The 16,484-nt window shown below is 42.1% G+C and overlaps 1 protein-coding gene across 10 annotated transcripts in view; it reads left to right on the forward strand.

Annotated features, from left to right (window-relative positions):
* The window catches only part of Ppp1r9a (protein phosphatase 1 regulatory subunit 9A), a 267,569-nt gene that overhangs the window by 209,991 nt on the left and 41,094 nt on the right, over positions 1-16,484 (forward strand). For 9 of the 10 annotated variants that reach the window (XM_052720720.1, XM_052720718.1, XM_052720721.1 and 6 more), the window contains 4 exons: positions 3,115-3,168; positions 5,857-6,086; positions 7,447-7,543; positions 7,642-7,813. In XM_052720720.1, coding sequence (XP_052576680.1) covers positions 3,115-3,168; positions 5,857-6,086; positions 7,447-7,543; positions 7,642-7,813 — 553 coding nt within the window. The remainder of the gene's footprint in view (positions 1-3,114; positions 3,169-5,856; positions 6,087-7,446; positions 7,544-7,641; positions 7,814-16,484) is intronic. The other variant, XM_052720722.1, reaches the window with a different exon arrangement.

The raw sequence follows: 16,484 nt of genomic DNA on the forward strand, positions 1-16,484 counted from the left end.
TCTCTTACCTATTTTTGTGAGAATAGAGTATCAAGCTAACCAGAGACCAGTTTGGGCTACTTCACATTTCTCCTTAGATTTGTCCACAGTTTGGTGTACTAACCTAGTATGTACCCCATAAGGAGAAGGTGCTTGCAATAGGAATTTCTGGACTCTGACCATGGCCAATATGCCTGGCCCATTTTTTTCCCCCAGTAGCTGCCAAATGTGGAAGTATGTGGGTGATGCTGGGCGCTCTTCCTATCTAGTCCTTTTAGTTTTTTCTTTTGGAAAACTGAGGTGTAAATAAGCAACTGACAGAGGTCACAAGTGCTATGAGCAAAGAAGAACAAAGCTCCATGAAGAGGAAGGCCATATGCCTTCACTCTACTGGAGTTAGTCCTCAAGCAAATGGTGTCTGGCATTTACCCATAATGCAGTGCTCACTACAGAGTTGACTCTTTGAATAGAACCAGATGTGCTTGTATTTCAGGAGTGGCTTTGTATATGCCATTTAATGCCTTTTGTTTCATTTTTCTGAATGTCATTGTGGTGCTTTTATTGGCCTGGAACTGGCTATGCAGACCAGACTGGCCTTGAACTTGGGGCAATCCTCCTGCCTCTGCTAAGTGTTGGATTGCAGGGGTCATTTAACACTGTTAAGTGGGAAGTGAGATGGGGTAATCACATTTGCATGCTTTAGGTGGTTTTCTCTGGTCCCAGCTGACTTTATTGATAACTCTTACTCAGCCATGGTGTTTGAAATGCCTTACATGGATGATCTCATTTAGTGTCCCAGTAAGGATGGTCATAAGTTATAAGGAAGTGCATTTTACATGGGAGAAAAGTGCAGGGGAGAGGTTAAGCAGTATTCCTACTGCATATCATGCACACAACAAACAATATAAATTTGAGTAGCTTAACTTTTCATATTAATATGTTTTAAGCATCAAACAGTAGATATTCTTGTCAATAATGGATGGGGAGGTCATCTAGGTCTGTGAAGTTGCTTTATTCTAGAACAATATAATACATCTGTAAAATAATTCCTTGTAGTTGTATATATGTCTCCATGTTGTATATAAAGAATATCTTCAATGTCTAAATACTTTTGACCTTTTATTGCTTTAGTTCTTATTGGCAGGAGATGTTAGCATGACTTTATTGGAGAGAGGACATTTTACCTTCACAGCGTCTTGCATAGAGCCCCTCCTCGATGGGTGTTTATAAAGTTCATCTTTTTTTTTTTTTTAAAAGAGAAATGGCACAAGATCAGAACCCAGACATCCAAGTTCTAATCTAATTTAGTGTTGATTGGTTTTACAACTAGACAGGTTGATTCTCTTTTCTGAGCCTCCTTCTCCAACTCAGGCACATCACTGTGCTCTAGATCACTGTGCTCACCGTGGGCTGATAGTTAGAGGGCCCTCTGGGTACTGAGCCTGGGTGTCCTGGCATTGTCGCATCTGGAAGACCTATCTAGACCAGGATTTCTGGTGAGCACAAATGGCCTCTGCCAGTGATTTCTCTGAGAAAGCCTGCTGTAGCTTCCTTGCCTGGCACATTCACACTCTGGGCATCTGCTAAAGGCAGCTGAGTGAGTGTGACCACTAGGCCAATGGTATGAACAAGAGACGCAGAGCCCTGGGCATCTCAGTTCAGAAAGAGTGAAAATGAGCCGTGGAAGAGGTCTTCAGCCCATGTTAAAATAGTGTTGAGGTCACCCTCCACAGCTGGGCTGCAGCAGGGCTGCCTGCCTTGTCCTTAGCAGGGCCTGACAAAGCACTAAGGGGGGACCCTGGTGCCCCGATCTGATCTGACAACTCCAAACTCTGACTGTTGGTCAGCTGCATGCTGGGTGTTTGGTCCAACCTCTTTTGATTGTCCCTTCTTTCCCTTATTACCTTCCCATGTGCCCCAGCAGGCCAGTAAAGCCAAGGGCATGCAAGCTGCAGACCAGAGAAGAGCCATTTAAAAGGTGCTGTGGGCTGCAAAGCTTACTTCCCATTGTAATTCAAGGCCCTTCCCTCAGCCATTCCTTGGCTGACTGGTAAACTGCATTAAATTTACTTGGTTGTAGTAATAGCATAAGATTATAGGCCTTCCTGGACAGTTCTAATTCCAAAGTACTGTGGACCAAAAAAGAGGGGGGAGTAAGGGGGTGTCTTTAGTAAGTTTGTGTTAAACCAACTCGGAGTACAGTGTAACCAGAAGCCCCGTGCATCACTTAGTGGGTTGGGTTGCAGCGGCCCCCTTCCCAGACACTCCAGTGGACAAAACGCAGATGATGAGAGTGCGTGTTTTGATCTCTAAAACGGGGAGAATTGGGAATTTCAAAAACCTCCTTTCCCAGGGATTTCAGAGAACAAATTGTGAACCTATAAAGTGTTTTCCTTAAGTTCAGGGAGGGCGTTTAGCCCTTAAAGAAATGAATGACGCATTGAAGACCCCTCGTTACAAAGAAAGCAGTCGGGGGAGGGGAGCAGAGCAAACAGATGGCAAAGGCGACTGTTATGTTGTAGAAAATGCTTTTTGAGGTTGGAGTCTCCATACAAGTAGATATTTTGGAGGGCAGAAATCTGAATCTGTACCTTTCCTGCTGTTAAAAAGAAGAAGGAGGAAAAACAAAAAACAAACCCGGAGCTTTCCCAGAGCCGCTGCGTCCCCTCCTTCTCTGCCCCAGAGCTGCTCTGCGGGATGTGAGAGCGACTCACAGAGCCACAGCGCCACCTTTCTGCAAGATGTGGGACTGAATCTTCACGCTCTGCCCGGCCTGTTGACTGGCTGGCTCTAGCCGTTCAATGGGCCAGCCTCAGCAAGGAAACAGCCCCAGGACGCTCAGATCATAAAGGAAGAGCCGCAGAGGCCAAGAAATGGGTTTTCTTTTCTTTGGCCTCTGAGCAATTAAACTGGTAACTTAATCGGATGTTAGGGACTGTGAGCTATAAACCCTGTGTTTAATTAGTTTGCACCCAGTGAGTCATTTTACACGCTAGACATTTGTAATTTACAAACTGCTGCACTGCAGCAGTTTCCTAGGATTTTTATTGTGTCATAAGATATTCTTCTCGCTGCTGAGTCTTTAAAAATATAGAAACACTCTTAGTTGAGAATTTTTTTCTTTTCAATTTTCAGTTGCAAATCAAACATGCAGTTACAGAAGCAGAGATTCAAAAATTGAAGACCAAGGTAAGCACCGCTACGTGGTGTTTGAATTGTACTCTTTAAACTTCAGATACTCTGAGGAGTTCGAAGCCTAGGACTAACGGATTTGCTCCTGTGCGTTTGGGAGCATATTTACATGAGAGTTTTATTTCCACCATTAAGTGCACAGACAGACCTTCTGGGGAGGAAGCAAACTGCACACACCCCAGTGAACGCCACACAGCACTTCGTAGCTTCAGTATTTATACTTATTCATATTCTCTCTGAACTTTCTTCAAAAAATAATATTTTTAATGGCTCAAGCACCTGAACTATGTCCTGGTTTTTTAAGTACAAGCTGGTATATCAAATCTCCTTTATGTCATTTACCTTATAATAAATAGATTTATTTTTAGTTCAATTATAGAAGCAATGTATTGTTTTAATGTGGCACATTACTTGCTTTTTAGAAAAAAAACTTCCCATGTCTAAGAATTAAATATTATAAACTCACTCTCTGATATTGTATAGTTGTTTTAGATTCAGGGGCTACTGGAAATCTTGAGACATACTTAGTTTGCATTATTTAAATTTGTTGAAGAGAAAATATATTAATAAAAAACTATTTTTTAATCTATATGAAGTGAGACATCAAAGTAAACTGCAAAATTCTTGTGCAAGATACATTTCTAGCTATTGTGTTTAGTTCTAACAAATGTACATTTTTAAAGATTTAAAAATACTTTTCACTTCCTTTCAAACTATGCTGTATTGCTTCCATGATCTTTTAAAAATTGTGATAATAATTTTCCCCACCGCTAGTGATCTGTTTTCTCATTCACAGTGAATGCTTATTTTGGATTTTCTGTGCACTTTGAATGGAGATGAATTAGCTGGGCTACTTTGGTTAAATGGTCTTCTCGACTAATACGCTCTGGAGCTCTGTAGTCAAAGCTAGTTTATACATCCTTCATGGTGCCAGCGTCGCACTGGGAATCTTAAGTTCCATGTTAGCAGTGGCTGGTACATAAACAGCTGCTATAAAACGTCACTTAATTACAGAAGCAGTAAAAACCGAGTCCTTTCTACCCGAGAACTGTTTCTTGAAGCTGAAAAGCTGATCTTCTGAAACTGTTGGTTACAAATAGGGAAAAGGGGCCCCTGTGTTTACAAATGCTCTCCTAGACAGGCATAGGCATTTGACTATGAAGATTTAATTTAGAAAAGACTAAAAATTGCTATTTTATATTTTTCTTCCTACATTGGTATATGATATCCACACTTGAAAATATGTAATTGTGATTATTATCCATGTTAAATAGATTTCCTCATTTCAAAGCAATTTTTACTTTGTAACCTCTTGTCCAAATGTATTTAGTAAAAGTTTTTCACCAAACTATACCTGTGATATATAAATATATATTTGTGTGAACGTGCATTTCTATTTGTTTAATGCTATATACTTTCAGAATGTTTTCATTTTGAACACTGATAAGTTAAAGAAAGCAGGGAAGGTTGACAGAGCAGCAGCTTGACGGGCAGGTGGCTGTTCTTAGTGCCCTTTAAACCTCATCTGAACATGTGTCAACAGCAAAGCCAGATGGGTTTCCTCTCTCCTGCCCGCGAATTCAGACGGGAGGCCAAGAGAAAACCGTGCCCCATATTCCTAAGAGTACCTGGAGACAATAACAACACAAATCTATCTTTCTGATCCATGCAGAGATTTAGATGAATCAGACAGTCATTTACATCTTTACTTAGCCTTGTTTTTTTATGCTTTGTGTATGTTAAGGTTTATAAAGATCTAGACATTTATAACACTCCCTGAAATATATTGAGTGACAGACTATTCATGTCGATTGAAATCAGGAACTTAATTGCATCCTCTAAAGGGTTAAAAGCACAGGAAGAGAGGCTCACACTTATTAGATGATAATGATGCCCAGAAAGTGTTGCAAGGATGCTGAGCTGTGAGAGCATGGGTGCTTTGTGTAGATGCTAACCTGAACTCTCAGAAACTTGGACCACTTGTCTAAGTTTGAAGGAAAATAATTCAAATGTCAGCTGAATGACTAAGCCCCTTCTTAGCCATTAGTGCAGTGGTTCTCAGCCTTTGGGTCTCAGAAGGACCCATCCACAGGGTCCCCCCCTAAGACCATAAGAAAACACAGGTGTTTATAGTTCACAAAGTAGCAAAATTGCAGTTATGAAGTAGCGATGAAATAATTTAATTGGTGGGGTGGTCACCACAACACTAGGAACTGTGTCAAAGGGCCGCAGCTTTAGGGAGGCTGAGAACCACTGGCCCCTCCCTTCCTCTCTCCTTGCCTAGCCCTACTCCCCTCTTAGTTAATTTTCAACTTATTGTCCTACATTTTACTTAACATGCTCTCAAAGGACATGTGTTGACATAGATTGGACTGCATCAGTGATATGCTGGACGTCTTCTCCTGCTTGCAGTATTTCAAAGAAAGTTCATGGAACTTGGAATCCGATTTGAGTTTCATCACTTATCAGATGGGTAACCTTGAGCAAATCGTTCCCTTTCCTCAAGCCTTCCATATTATCCTTTATGGATATGGAAAGCATTGTTGCTCTGCTCATCTCGAGCTGTTTGGATGACTGAGCGTATACAACAATAGAATTTTATCGAAGACAAGCTGAAATAGTGTGGAGCAATAGTTGCTGCAGACACACCTAAATTATTTTTGCCTTGACGTTTGTTTTCTCCAGCTGCAAGCAGCAGAAAATGAGAAAGTAAGGTGGGAACTAGAAAAAAACCAACTTCAACAGAACATTGAGGAGAATAAAGAAAGAATGCTGAAGTTGGAGAGTTACTGGATCGAGGCACAGACATTGTGTCACACCGTGAATGAGCATCTCAAAGAAACTCAAAGCCAGTATCAGGCCTTGGAAAAGAAATACAACAAAGCAAAGAAGTTGATCAAGGATTTTCAACAAAAGTAAGCGTTCCCCAGTGATCCAAACAGCAGTTGGAACAGAGGTGTGTCTGAAGAAGGCACATCCCCAGTGGCTTGATACTCTTTAGAGGTGTGAGAGGTCAGGCTGGGCCTTCCTTTTCAGACCACAGTCACCACAGTTTAGGGGAGCAACTTTTTCTCATGGGAATTTATTTGGGTGTTATCAATTGACTCCTCCTTGGTGTTTGATAGTAACTATTCAAACACTTACACATCTTGGCTCTTTTTGGAAGCATCTCTATGTTTTAGAAACCAGCCGTGCAGCTGGAGCTGTCCAGGATGCTTGGCTGACAGTTGGAGGTGCTACATGCAGAAGAGCAGTTGGGGCATGGGTGGGGCCGCCTCTGTCTGTGTCCTTCGAATCAGTGACCCAGGCCCTGCCTCTGTAGCTGTGTAAACACGGACGTGCAAGACCTCCGACCCTGCCTCTGCGTTTCTCATCCTCTGCTCTCAGGGCTCCAGGTCACAACAGTGAGGCAGGCCCTGAGCACACCCTGGTATGAAATTTCAGCAGCTCTCTTCTGAGCTACAGCTGTTTTCCCTTGGCCTCTCGGGCCTGGATGTAATCTTAGAGAGCATGCCCAGAGAGATTTTCTTGAGTTATTTCTGACTCACTAGACCAAACACCAAGTACCTTTCTGTGACAAGCTTTAGAGGCTAAATATGTGTGTCACAGTCATCACATTTCTTTCCTGTCTTAGAAATAATATTTTAATGGTTGAAACAGATAGTGACAATGAGTTGTTTAAAAGAGCATAGTAGTTATTTGTCACTGTGAACTCAATCAATACATTACCATTGTAACTTTTTGCTAACAACACTGTATCTATCTCTAAGAAATGACCAGATTTGCATATTCTACCAGAAGCTCTCAGAATGGAGGGGTGTCCCCTTCTCCAGTATTACCCATGGAGGTGTGAGGGATCATCTCAGTGCCCCCCACTGTCTTCTCGCCGGAACGACCTCTTTTCAGCTCTTCCCATCTCCTTCCATCTGTGCCTTATGTATTGGAAATGGAGAATCATTTCTACTGACAGGAAATTATCACCACTGAATTCCCCACAGAGTCATTAGTACAGTCACTCCTGTCCACATGAGCGTGCATGCTCCCAATCAGGCACTCCAGATGACAGCATTCTTAGAAAAATCAGAATGCTTCCTGTATTTGTGATTACATCATTAAAGGTGTCTTTTCTTTCGTTGCCATAAACTTCTCCACGAGCTATACTTGAGATTTATTTAAATAGCTCTCTAGGTGTCTGTCCCCTGAACTTCTGTAAGAATGTCCACACTTCCTCACTTACTGAAAGTTGTCTACAATTGAACCTATTTTCTTCTTAAGAGAGCTCGATTTCATCAAGAGACAGGAAGTGGAAAGAAAGAAGCTGGAGGAGGTGGAGAAGGCTCATCTGGTGGAGGTTCAAGGCTTGCAAGTCCGGGTGAGTAGGATTTTCAAAGCCACTACACAATGAGGTGAGGCCGCTCTGCCCAGACGAATGCGGGACGTTCCAATTGTGAATGGCTTTTTGTTTTCTAGATTAGAGATCTGGAGGCTGAGGTGTTCAGACTACTGAAGCAAAATGGGACTCAAGTTAACAACAACAACAACATCTTTGAGAGGAGAACATCTCCTGGAGAAGTCTCAAAAGGAGACACTATGGAGAATATGGAAGTCAGGCAAACGTCCTGTCAGGACAGCTTGAATCAAGGTTGGTCTCTCCTCACCCCACATGCCATTGTTGCTGACAGTGTAATCAGGACTTAAGTTCTTTTTCTGACTTGGAGATCCCCAAACTCAAACCACCGTCTAAGGCTTATCAGGATAAGAACCTGTCAGTTTAGCTCATATCAGACACAAACGCTTCCATGTAAATGATAGAGTTCCAACCTAAGGCAGCCGCAAGTGTTATCTTTAAAGTGTTATGAATAAAGGCACTCAGTAAACTGCATTGGAGATAATAGTCCTTTCCTTCTAGTCTCCACCCTCAGAATAAATGTCTTGCCCATGCATCAGAGGGCTGGCCACCTGTTTCAAGGTTTCCAGACTCAGTTAAGATATTCTCTTCAGTTCTGTTCTTTATCTGGAGTCCTACTGGTACTCCCCATGTCCATCTTGCCAAAAACCAAATAAGTAGAGAACACAGATAGCATCAGACACACCCACGATCCGGGTGTCACTTATATGTTCTCCAACATTCACATTCTATACATAGTTTATGTATATATCCGTGTGAATGAGTATTTCATTTAAATAGTGCATTCTTACATTAAAAATGTAAGAGCATGTGTACACATAAATATGGAGACTGGAAGCCTTCGGTTGCCTCAGTTTACATGAACGTACAGCGTGCTGGAAGAGAAGGAAGGAGCTCCCCGAGCAGCGCCCCAGTGACCTGGCTACACACTAGCACGACTCAGAGCAAAACTCTGAGTTAGGAGCTCTTCTGTTTTTTGACAGTCTTTCTCTCCTGTTAAGATCTTCTCAGGGCGGGGGAGATGGCTCAGTGGGTAAAGTATTCGCTACACATGCATGAGGAACAGAGTTCGGATCCCCAGCACTCACATGAAAAACCACGTGCTCTGCACCCATAATCCCAGTGCTAGGACGAGGAGCAGGAGATTAGAGTGTTGCTGGGGCTTGCCATCCAGCCAGCCTAGCTCGATCACAACCCTGGTTCACTGAGAGACCTCTTCTAAAATCAAATAAGGTAGTGCTTCCTGACCCCAGCACACGTGTGTACACACTGGCACAACACTCATTCATACATGTACATATACACACAAACATGCACACACATATACACACACAGACTCATAGACATTTCCAGAAGATGTTTCTGATAAGCAGCTGTTTATATTGTTGCATTAACTTCAGAAGTAACTTCTTAATCCTTAAAAGTGCAAAGAATCAAAAAAAATGTTCATTTAAATGAAGATTCGAGTGCACTTACTGGGTTTATGTCTTTTTTTTTTTTTTCTGGGTTGTGTCTAAGTAAGGGATAGCTTATAAGTGATGCCTCGAGAGAGTTGCAGGGAAGAGCCTCAAGGGTACACCGTTGAGGGCTGTGCCTTGGGAGGGTCCCCAGCTGCTCTGGATTGGCCTTATGGTGTGGAATATAAAAGTGGTGACAACTCTTTCCTCTCCGGTCTACCGAGGTTGCTTGGCACCATGTGACTGTGAGGCATAGGTAAGTAATGCTGTTAGCAAGCGCAGCTACAGGTTTTGTACCTGGAAAAGGCAGTCAATGGAAGTCAAAAGAGAAGTCGCAGGAATCAAGCCAATGTGGAGATTTTAACCTTTATGAGTGTTTAAAGTTTAATTGTAGTTTATTATAAATACAGGGTCTTGCTGTGGTATACTCAGGGTATGATCAGTAACCAGTAGCCTTTCCCTGTTATTCATGTCTTTCAGTTCGGAAATCGGTGTCTTGTCAAACATATAATTAATGGTATTTATTAAATTGTTTAACTACAGAAGATCAACAAACTGTACTATTAACATGCTGATTTGGATCAAAACCTTACATTTCTTCTGAACCCTTTTCTATTCTGTACCCTCCATTTTTCCACATAATTATCAGTTTCCCTAGCAACACTGGCAGTTCACAGTGAGATGTGGAGACTACTAATTCATCCTGAAAGCCATGCCTGCTTGTGGTGGAAGAGGAATCCGTCACTTCAGATTCTAGCAATATACATATCAAGCCATGTTCTTTCAGTTCTTTTGCAGCCAATGACAAATCTCCTTGAATTTCAGTCACTTGATCACATAAACTTAAGTGGCTTGGCTAGTAGCTAGATGGAATGTTCTGGAAAGCATTTTTTCTAAATGGATTCTTTGCTTCTGTTGCTAGGGAACACCAAAGACTAAGAGAATAGGGAGTGAGGCTGCAGACCCAACACAGCCCGTCCAGTCCTGGAAGACCTTTGCCACCTTTCGTAACACCAAGTACAGGACTTGCAGTCACCATCATGGCTGCCCATTAGGTGCAGAGTCATCACGCTATCTCTCAGGACTGTCCAGTTCTCCTCTGCTTCCCAGCTCTGGGGGTTAAAAGGAAGGTTTAGTGGTGCTTGGGGCTTGGAGCAGCTCCTGAAGTAGATCAGTGATAGACTGTGTCAGAGTGAAATAATGAAAGAGAGAGGGAAGGTGAGGAGAGGCAGGAAAGGGCCAGAAGCATCCATTCCTCCACACTGACCTTGTCTGACTTCCTGACAAGCTCTGGGTACCTAGTTGACTCTCAATATTGGAATTCGAGACGTTTTTGAGGAATGAAACTAATTTTCAAACCTTACAAAAATTTACCACACTTAAATTATCCTTTAACACTATTTTTATGTATCCTTGTCAGAAGTAAACCAAGCAACACAGGTATTTTATTAAAATGTTGGTAAAAGGCCGGGCAGTGGTGGCGCACGCCTTTAATCCCAGCACTCGGGAGGCAGAGCCAGGCGGATCTCTGTGAGTTCGAGGCCAGCCTGGGCTACCAAGTGAGTTCCAGGACAGGCGCAAAGCTACACAGAGAAACCCTGTCTCGAAAAACCAAAAAAAAAAAAAAAAAAAAAAAAAGTTGGCAAAAGGCCAGGTGTGTGGTGTACCGCTTCAATCCCAGCACCCAGGGGGCAGGAGCAAGGCAAGCAGATCTTTATGAGTTCCACGCCAGTGGAGTTGACATAGCAAGGTCCAGGCCAGCCAGAGAGACAGTGAGAACCTAAAGGTTATGCATACAAATTCATTATTTAATATATTCTAATTCTTTAGCCTTCCCACAATTATAGAAAGCAAATTTAATAATTTTTCATCAAGAGTTTTAACAGAGCTCAAATCCCCTCTATTTTACACTGTGTAATTGTCAAATATTATTTTCCATCTGTGAAAATGATGATTTTTCTGTACTATCTTTGCTCAGTACCTCAATAACACTGGTCTGTGTGTGAGTTCTCTACCTTGCTTCCTGGACCCTGGGATGGCAGTGGCATCCATAGCTGAGGTACCATGTTGCTTCATCATTGGAATAGGAGGTTAAACTTACTTCAGATAGATTTCCTTGAAAAGCCCCTAAAATTCAAAATGTCCATCCTGAGCATCTATATAGTTCACTATTCTTATGATAATACTATTTCAGCTTCAAATATTTAGAGTCTGTTTTCTTAGAGAGGGGTTATACATGTTCCATAGACTACTGAAGGAAACCTGGGATGGATAAGAGGAAGTTACAGAGGAGAACTATGGATCGTCTTAGGTAAGTTCTTGCTGCAGAGCCTAACTCCAGCCAGAGCCTAGGTGGCCACCACCATGGTAGTGTTGACAGCAAGCAGGTCACGGGGCATTCCAGATGTCCCTTTACAGAAAGTCCTGCGCAGCTCCGAGACTGGAAGTTGTCTTAACTACTCTATTCATCTTAAAGTTTTTATAAATACCATGAAAAATGAAACATGACAAAGACCTAATCAAAAGAAGTCCCAGAAGGCTGTGTCCTATGTATTCTGTGCATTGTGTTGTAGCATGAATCTTAAAAGTTCTTATTAATAAAAACAAACCTGGAGCCAGGTACTGGGGTCAACACTGGAAGATCAGAGAAGCTGAACAAGCCACAGCTACCTCACCTCGCCAATTCCTCAGCTTATCCTGTTTCCTCAGACTGGATGCCTCTCAGCTGAACTGTGCTGCTCAAAAGCCTAAAAGCTTAATCAGGCTCTAGTTCCTTGTCCTCCCACCTTAAATACCTTTCTGCTTCCTGCCATCACTTCCTGGGATTAAAGGCTCTTGTCACCATGCCTGGCTGTTTCCAGTGTGGCTTTGAACTCACAGAGATCCAGACGGATCTCTGCCTCTGGAATGCTAGGATTAAAGGTGTGTGGGCCACCATTTTCTGGCCTCTATATCTGTCTAGTGGCTGTTCTGTTCTCTGACCCCAGATAAGTTTATTAGGGTGCACAATATTTTGGGGAACACAATACCACCCCATTGTGTGGATTCTAACTGGCAAGCTCCAACGGTGGTAATGCTGGGGGAAAGACTGTAAACCGTTGCTCAAATAATTGTATCACCTTCCTAAAAACACAACAGAAACACGCAAGTGCTGGCTTCTGAGTGAACCTGGGGGCCGACAGTAGAACTGCAGAGAGGGTCGCTTCTGCCCCCTGGGGGTGACATGGCCGACTCGGCAGCAGCTGCGCCAGAGAATGCGCTCTCATTTAAAAACTCTTTGCTCCTTTTAGCCGGGCGGTGGTGGCGCACGCCTTTAATCCCAGCACTCGGGAGGCAGAGGCAGGCGGATCTCCGTGAGTTCGAGGCCAGCCTGGGCTACAGAGTGAGTTCCAGGAAAGGCGCAAAGCTACACAGAGAAACCTTGTCTCGAAAAACCAAAAAAAAAAATAAAAATAAAAAAAAAATAAAAAAATAAAAACTCTTTGCTCCTTTTAATATTATTCACGGTTGTTTGTTACTTTTGTTTTGTTTTGAGACGGGATCTCACTGTGTAGTCTGCACTGGCCTGAAACTTGTGGTCTCCTGTCTTGGTGGCCCAAGTCCTGGGGTCACAAGTCTGTGATTTAGTGTTTTGTTTTTCCTTTTTTCACAACACCCTGTAAGTATGAGAATCCCAGTGGTCACTTACACTTTCTCTCTTGGAATCTTATCACCTGCCTGAAACATATTTGACCACAAAGTATACCTTGTCAAATCAAGTACCAAGGGGATGAGAGTTAGGTGAAATTTTATGGTCAGCAGTGGTTAGATTATTTATAACCAGCTAGTTCTGGAAACAGGGAAAACTCCCTGTTTACGAAAACAAGAGTTAGCTGGGCAGTGGTGGCTCACACCTTTAATCCCACACGTGAGGCAGAGGCAGGCAGATCTCTGTGAGGTTGAGAGGTGCCAGAGTTACACAGAGAAAACCTGTCTTGAAGAACCAAAAAAAAGAAAGCGAGATTTTAGATTGAATTATAATAAGTTAAGATTTCTCAATAATGACACAGTGAACTACCTGATGTGTTGATTCATTTTTACCTGTTATAATATTTAGATAGATATCCAGAAATAGGATTACTGCATTAAAAAGCAGGTGATTTAAAAGTCTAGATATTTCCAAACAAATAAATAAAAATAGAATTATCCATTAAAAATATGTGGTAAAGTCGTGAAGTAGAAGCCAGAAGGTAACAGGACAACAACTTTAAAATATTGAGAGAAAATAAACTGTCCACTGTTGTGGACTATTCCTTTACACTGTGTGAAGATGTATCACTATGATTGGTTCAATAAAGAGCTGAACGGCCAATCTAGGCGGAAGAGGGGAGGTGGGACTTCTGGGGAGACAGAGGTCTCAGGGAAGAAGAAAGGCAAGGTGGAGTCACGAGCCAGACCCAGAGGGAACAAAACATGTAGGAGGAGAGATAAAAGACATGAGCCGTGTGGCAGCAGGTAGATGAATAGAAATGGGTTGATTTAAGTTGTAAGAACTAGTTAGAAACAAGCATAAGCTATAGGCTGTTTTCATAATTAGTAAGAAATCTCCATGTCATTTTTTGTGAACTGATGGTCCAAAGAAAATCCATCTACAGTCCATCTATTGACCCTTAGCGGCAGTGCCTTTAAGAATGAGAAAGATGACCGTCACCTGCAGCCCCACCCCGCAGGAAGCAGAAGCTGCAGGACCACAAGTTCAAGACCAGCCTGGGCTACTCAAGAAGAATTGTCTCAAAAGAAAACATGAATAAAACACAAAATAAAGAAAAATTATATTTCAGACAAGCAAAATATAGATATTTTCAACCAAGGACCCTTCAATTTTATTTCTAAAAGATCTACTTCAGAAGGAAATCAGCTGACCCAGGAATGATCTCAAGGCTCAGACCTTGAAAATCCAGTTGATAGAAAAACTGCTAAATATAAACATTAAATATTAACAAGCCAAATCCAGAAATATAACTTAAGATATGATGTATCATGACCAAGGTATGCCTGTGCAAAGAACACAAAATTGGTTAAACATTAAAAAAGACAAGAACTCATATTTCACATATTAGCTACAAGAAAATTTCATTATTTCAGTGAATGAAGATGGACAGTTAATCATATCTATCTATAATAATGTTTTATCCAATCAGAACTGTGAAGGAACTGCTTTACCTTGATGTCGTGAGAGGAACAGGTTTCCACCAGACCTCTCATGCATAACAAATGCTGAAATCAGGAATTCTCTTTAAAACTAAACATGTGTTCAGTGTTGCTCTATTAAAAGCACCATTACTACATCTCTCCTGTTGACTTAGTACTTGTAGCAAGTAATACCAGAGGAAGCAAGTGAAGTAAACAAATGAGAAGATAAAAGGAGCAAAGTTATAATGCACTGCATTTTAAATTTTATTGCTTGAGAATTTTATTAGAGAATATAATTTGCTTTGATCAAATCCACCTTCCACCTCCTCCCCACTGCATCCTACCCAAGTGGTGGTTATTGTCATTTTAACTTGTACAGATTTTTGTTTGTTTGTTTGTTTTAGTCAAATACACCAAAAACTCAAAAGTCTGTGGATTATAAGAATTAAACAGGGAATTACTAGATTAATTTTTTTAAAGCAATTTATCTTGGGGTATGTGAGAACCTGTCTCAAAGCAGAAAACAAAAGGCAAACAAAGGAAAAAGAAGATTTTTTTCAAGCAAGATAACTGTCTTAGTTAAGGTTTATATTGCTGTGACAAAAATTCGATGACCACGGCAACTCTTATAAGGAAAACATTTAATGGGGGTGGCTTAGTTCAGAGGTTCAGTCCATTATCATCATGGTCGGGAGCATGGCAGCATGCAGGCAGACATGGTGATGGAACTGAGAATTCTACATCTTGCAGGCAACAGGAAGTAGACTGACTATCACACTGAGGGAAGCTTGAGAAAGAGACCTCAAAGCCCGCCCCCCGCAATGACACACTTCCTCCAACAAGGCCACACCTCCTAATAGTCCCACTCCCTTTGGGGGCCATTTTCTTTCAAACCACCACATAACTAGAAACTAAAAAGGAGAAAAACCACATGAATGTGCAAGTGTATGCGTGTGCGTGCACGTGCGCGCACACACACACACAAATTCAGGCTTAACATGAGTTTAAAATTTAGTAAGAAGAAAGGACCCCACTGTCAAACACTTCAGTCAGTAAGGAGATTCCCAAGGCCAACCATACTCCCCTCAGGAAAGTTTCTTCACTTCCTCGCCCCCTCTCTCTTGATCTCCCTTTGATGGACTCTTCAGACACCTTGGTGTTTGATACCAAGTCAGATCTTTATGGTAACATCTATTTATTTCCTAGAAAAGTTTTATAGTGTATTAAGCATTCACTTTCAGCGTTGGAGGCCAGAATTTTAAACTAAAGTTAAAGACATAATTAAAGATGGAACTCATTAAATGGGAAGTTGCTGTGGAATGTTCTGTATGGCAAATGTGTTGCTGATTAGTCAATAAATAAAACACTGATTGGCCATTGGCTAGACAGGAAGTATAGGCAGGACAAGGAGGAGAATAAAGCTGGGAAGTGGAAGGCTGAGTCAGAGAGACACTGCCAGCCGCCACGATGACAAACAGCATGTGAAGATGCCGGTAAGCCACGAGCCATGTGGCAAGGTATAGATTAATGGAAATGGATTAATTTAAGCTGTAAGAACAGTTAGCAAGAAGCCTGCCACGGCCATACAGTTTGTAACCAATGTAAGTCTCTGTGTTTATGTGGTCAGGTTTGAGCAGCTGTGGGACTGGTGGGTGATAGAGATTTGTCCTGACTGTGGGCCAGGCAGGAAAACTCTAGCTACAGGAAGTCATTAAACTTAAAGTGAATACTTGCCCTTCTTTGTCAAGACTGCCTCCCCTAGCACCAGCATGGTGGCTAAGCTTGTAAAGGTGCTGATACCACCTGACAAGGTGAGTTTGGTTCCTGGGATGCACGTGGTAGAAGGAGAGAACCAATTCCCACAAGTTGTTCTTGTTTCTGTAGTTGGTTGTTTTTTACTCTTTTGCTCTTTGGGGGGCCCCACCACCCAGCTCCCAAATAAACACACATGGAGGCTTATTCTTAATTATAAATACCCGGCCTTAGCTTGACTTGTTTCTAACCAGCTTTTCTTAACTTAAATTATCTCATTTACCTTTTGTCTCCAGACCTTTTCCTTTCTCTATTTCTGCATATCTTACTTTCACTCTTACTCTGTGGCTGGCTGGGTGGCTGGGTGGCTGGGTGGCTGGGTGGCTGGCCCCTAGTGTCCTCTTCCCTCTCACTCCTTCTTTCTTCTTTTCCTCCCAGATTTCTTCTTCTATTTATTCTCTCTGCCTGCCGGCCCCGCCTGTCCTTTCTCCTGCCTGAATATTCACCATTCAACTCTTTATTAG

This window comes from Peromyscus californicus, unplaced genomic scaffold (genome assembly GCF_007827085.1).
Source record: "Peromyscus californicus insignis strain IS unplaced genomic scaffold, ASM782708v3 Scaffold_6__1_contigs__length_162567912, whole genome shotgun sequence".
Taxonomy (NCBI): domain Eukaryota; kingdom Metazoa; phylum Chordata; class Mammalia; order Rodentia; family Cricetidae; genus Peromyscus; species Peromyscus californicus.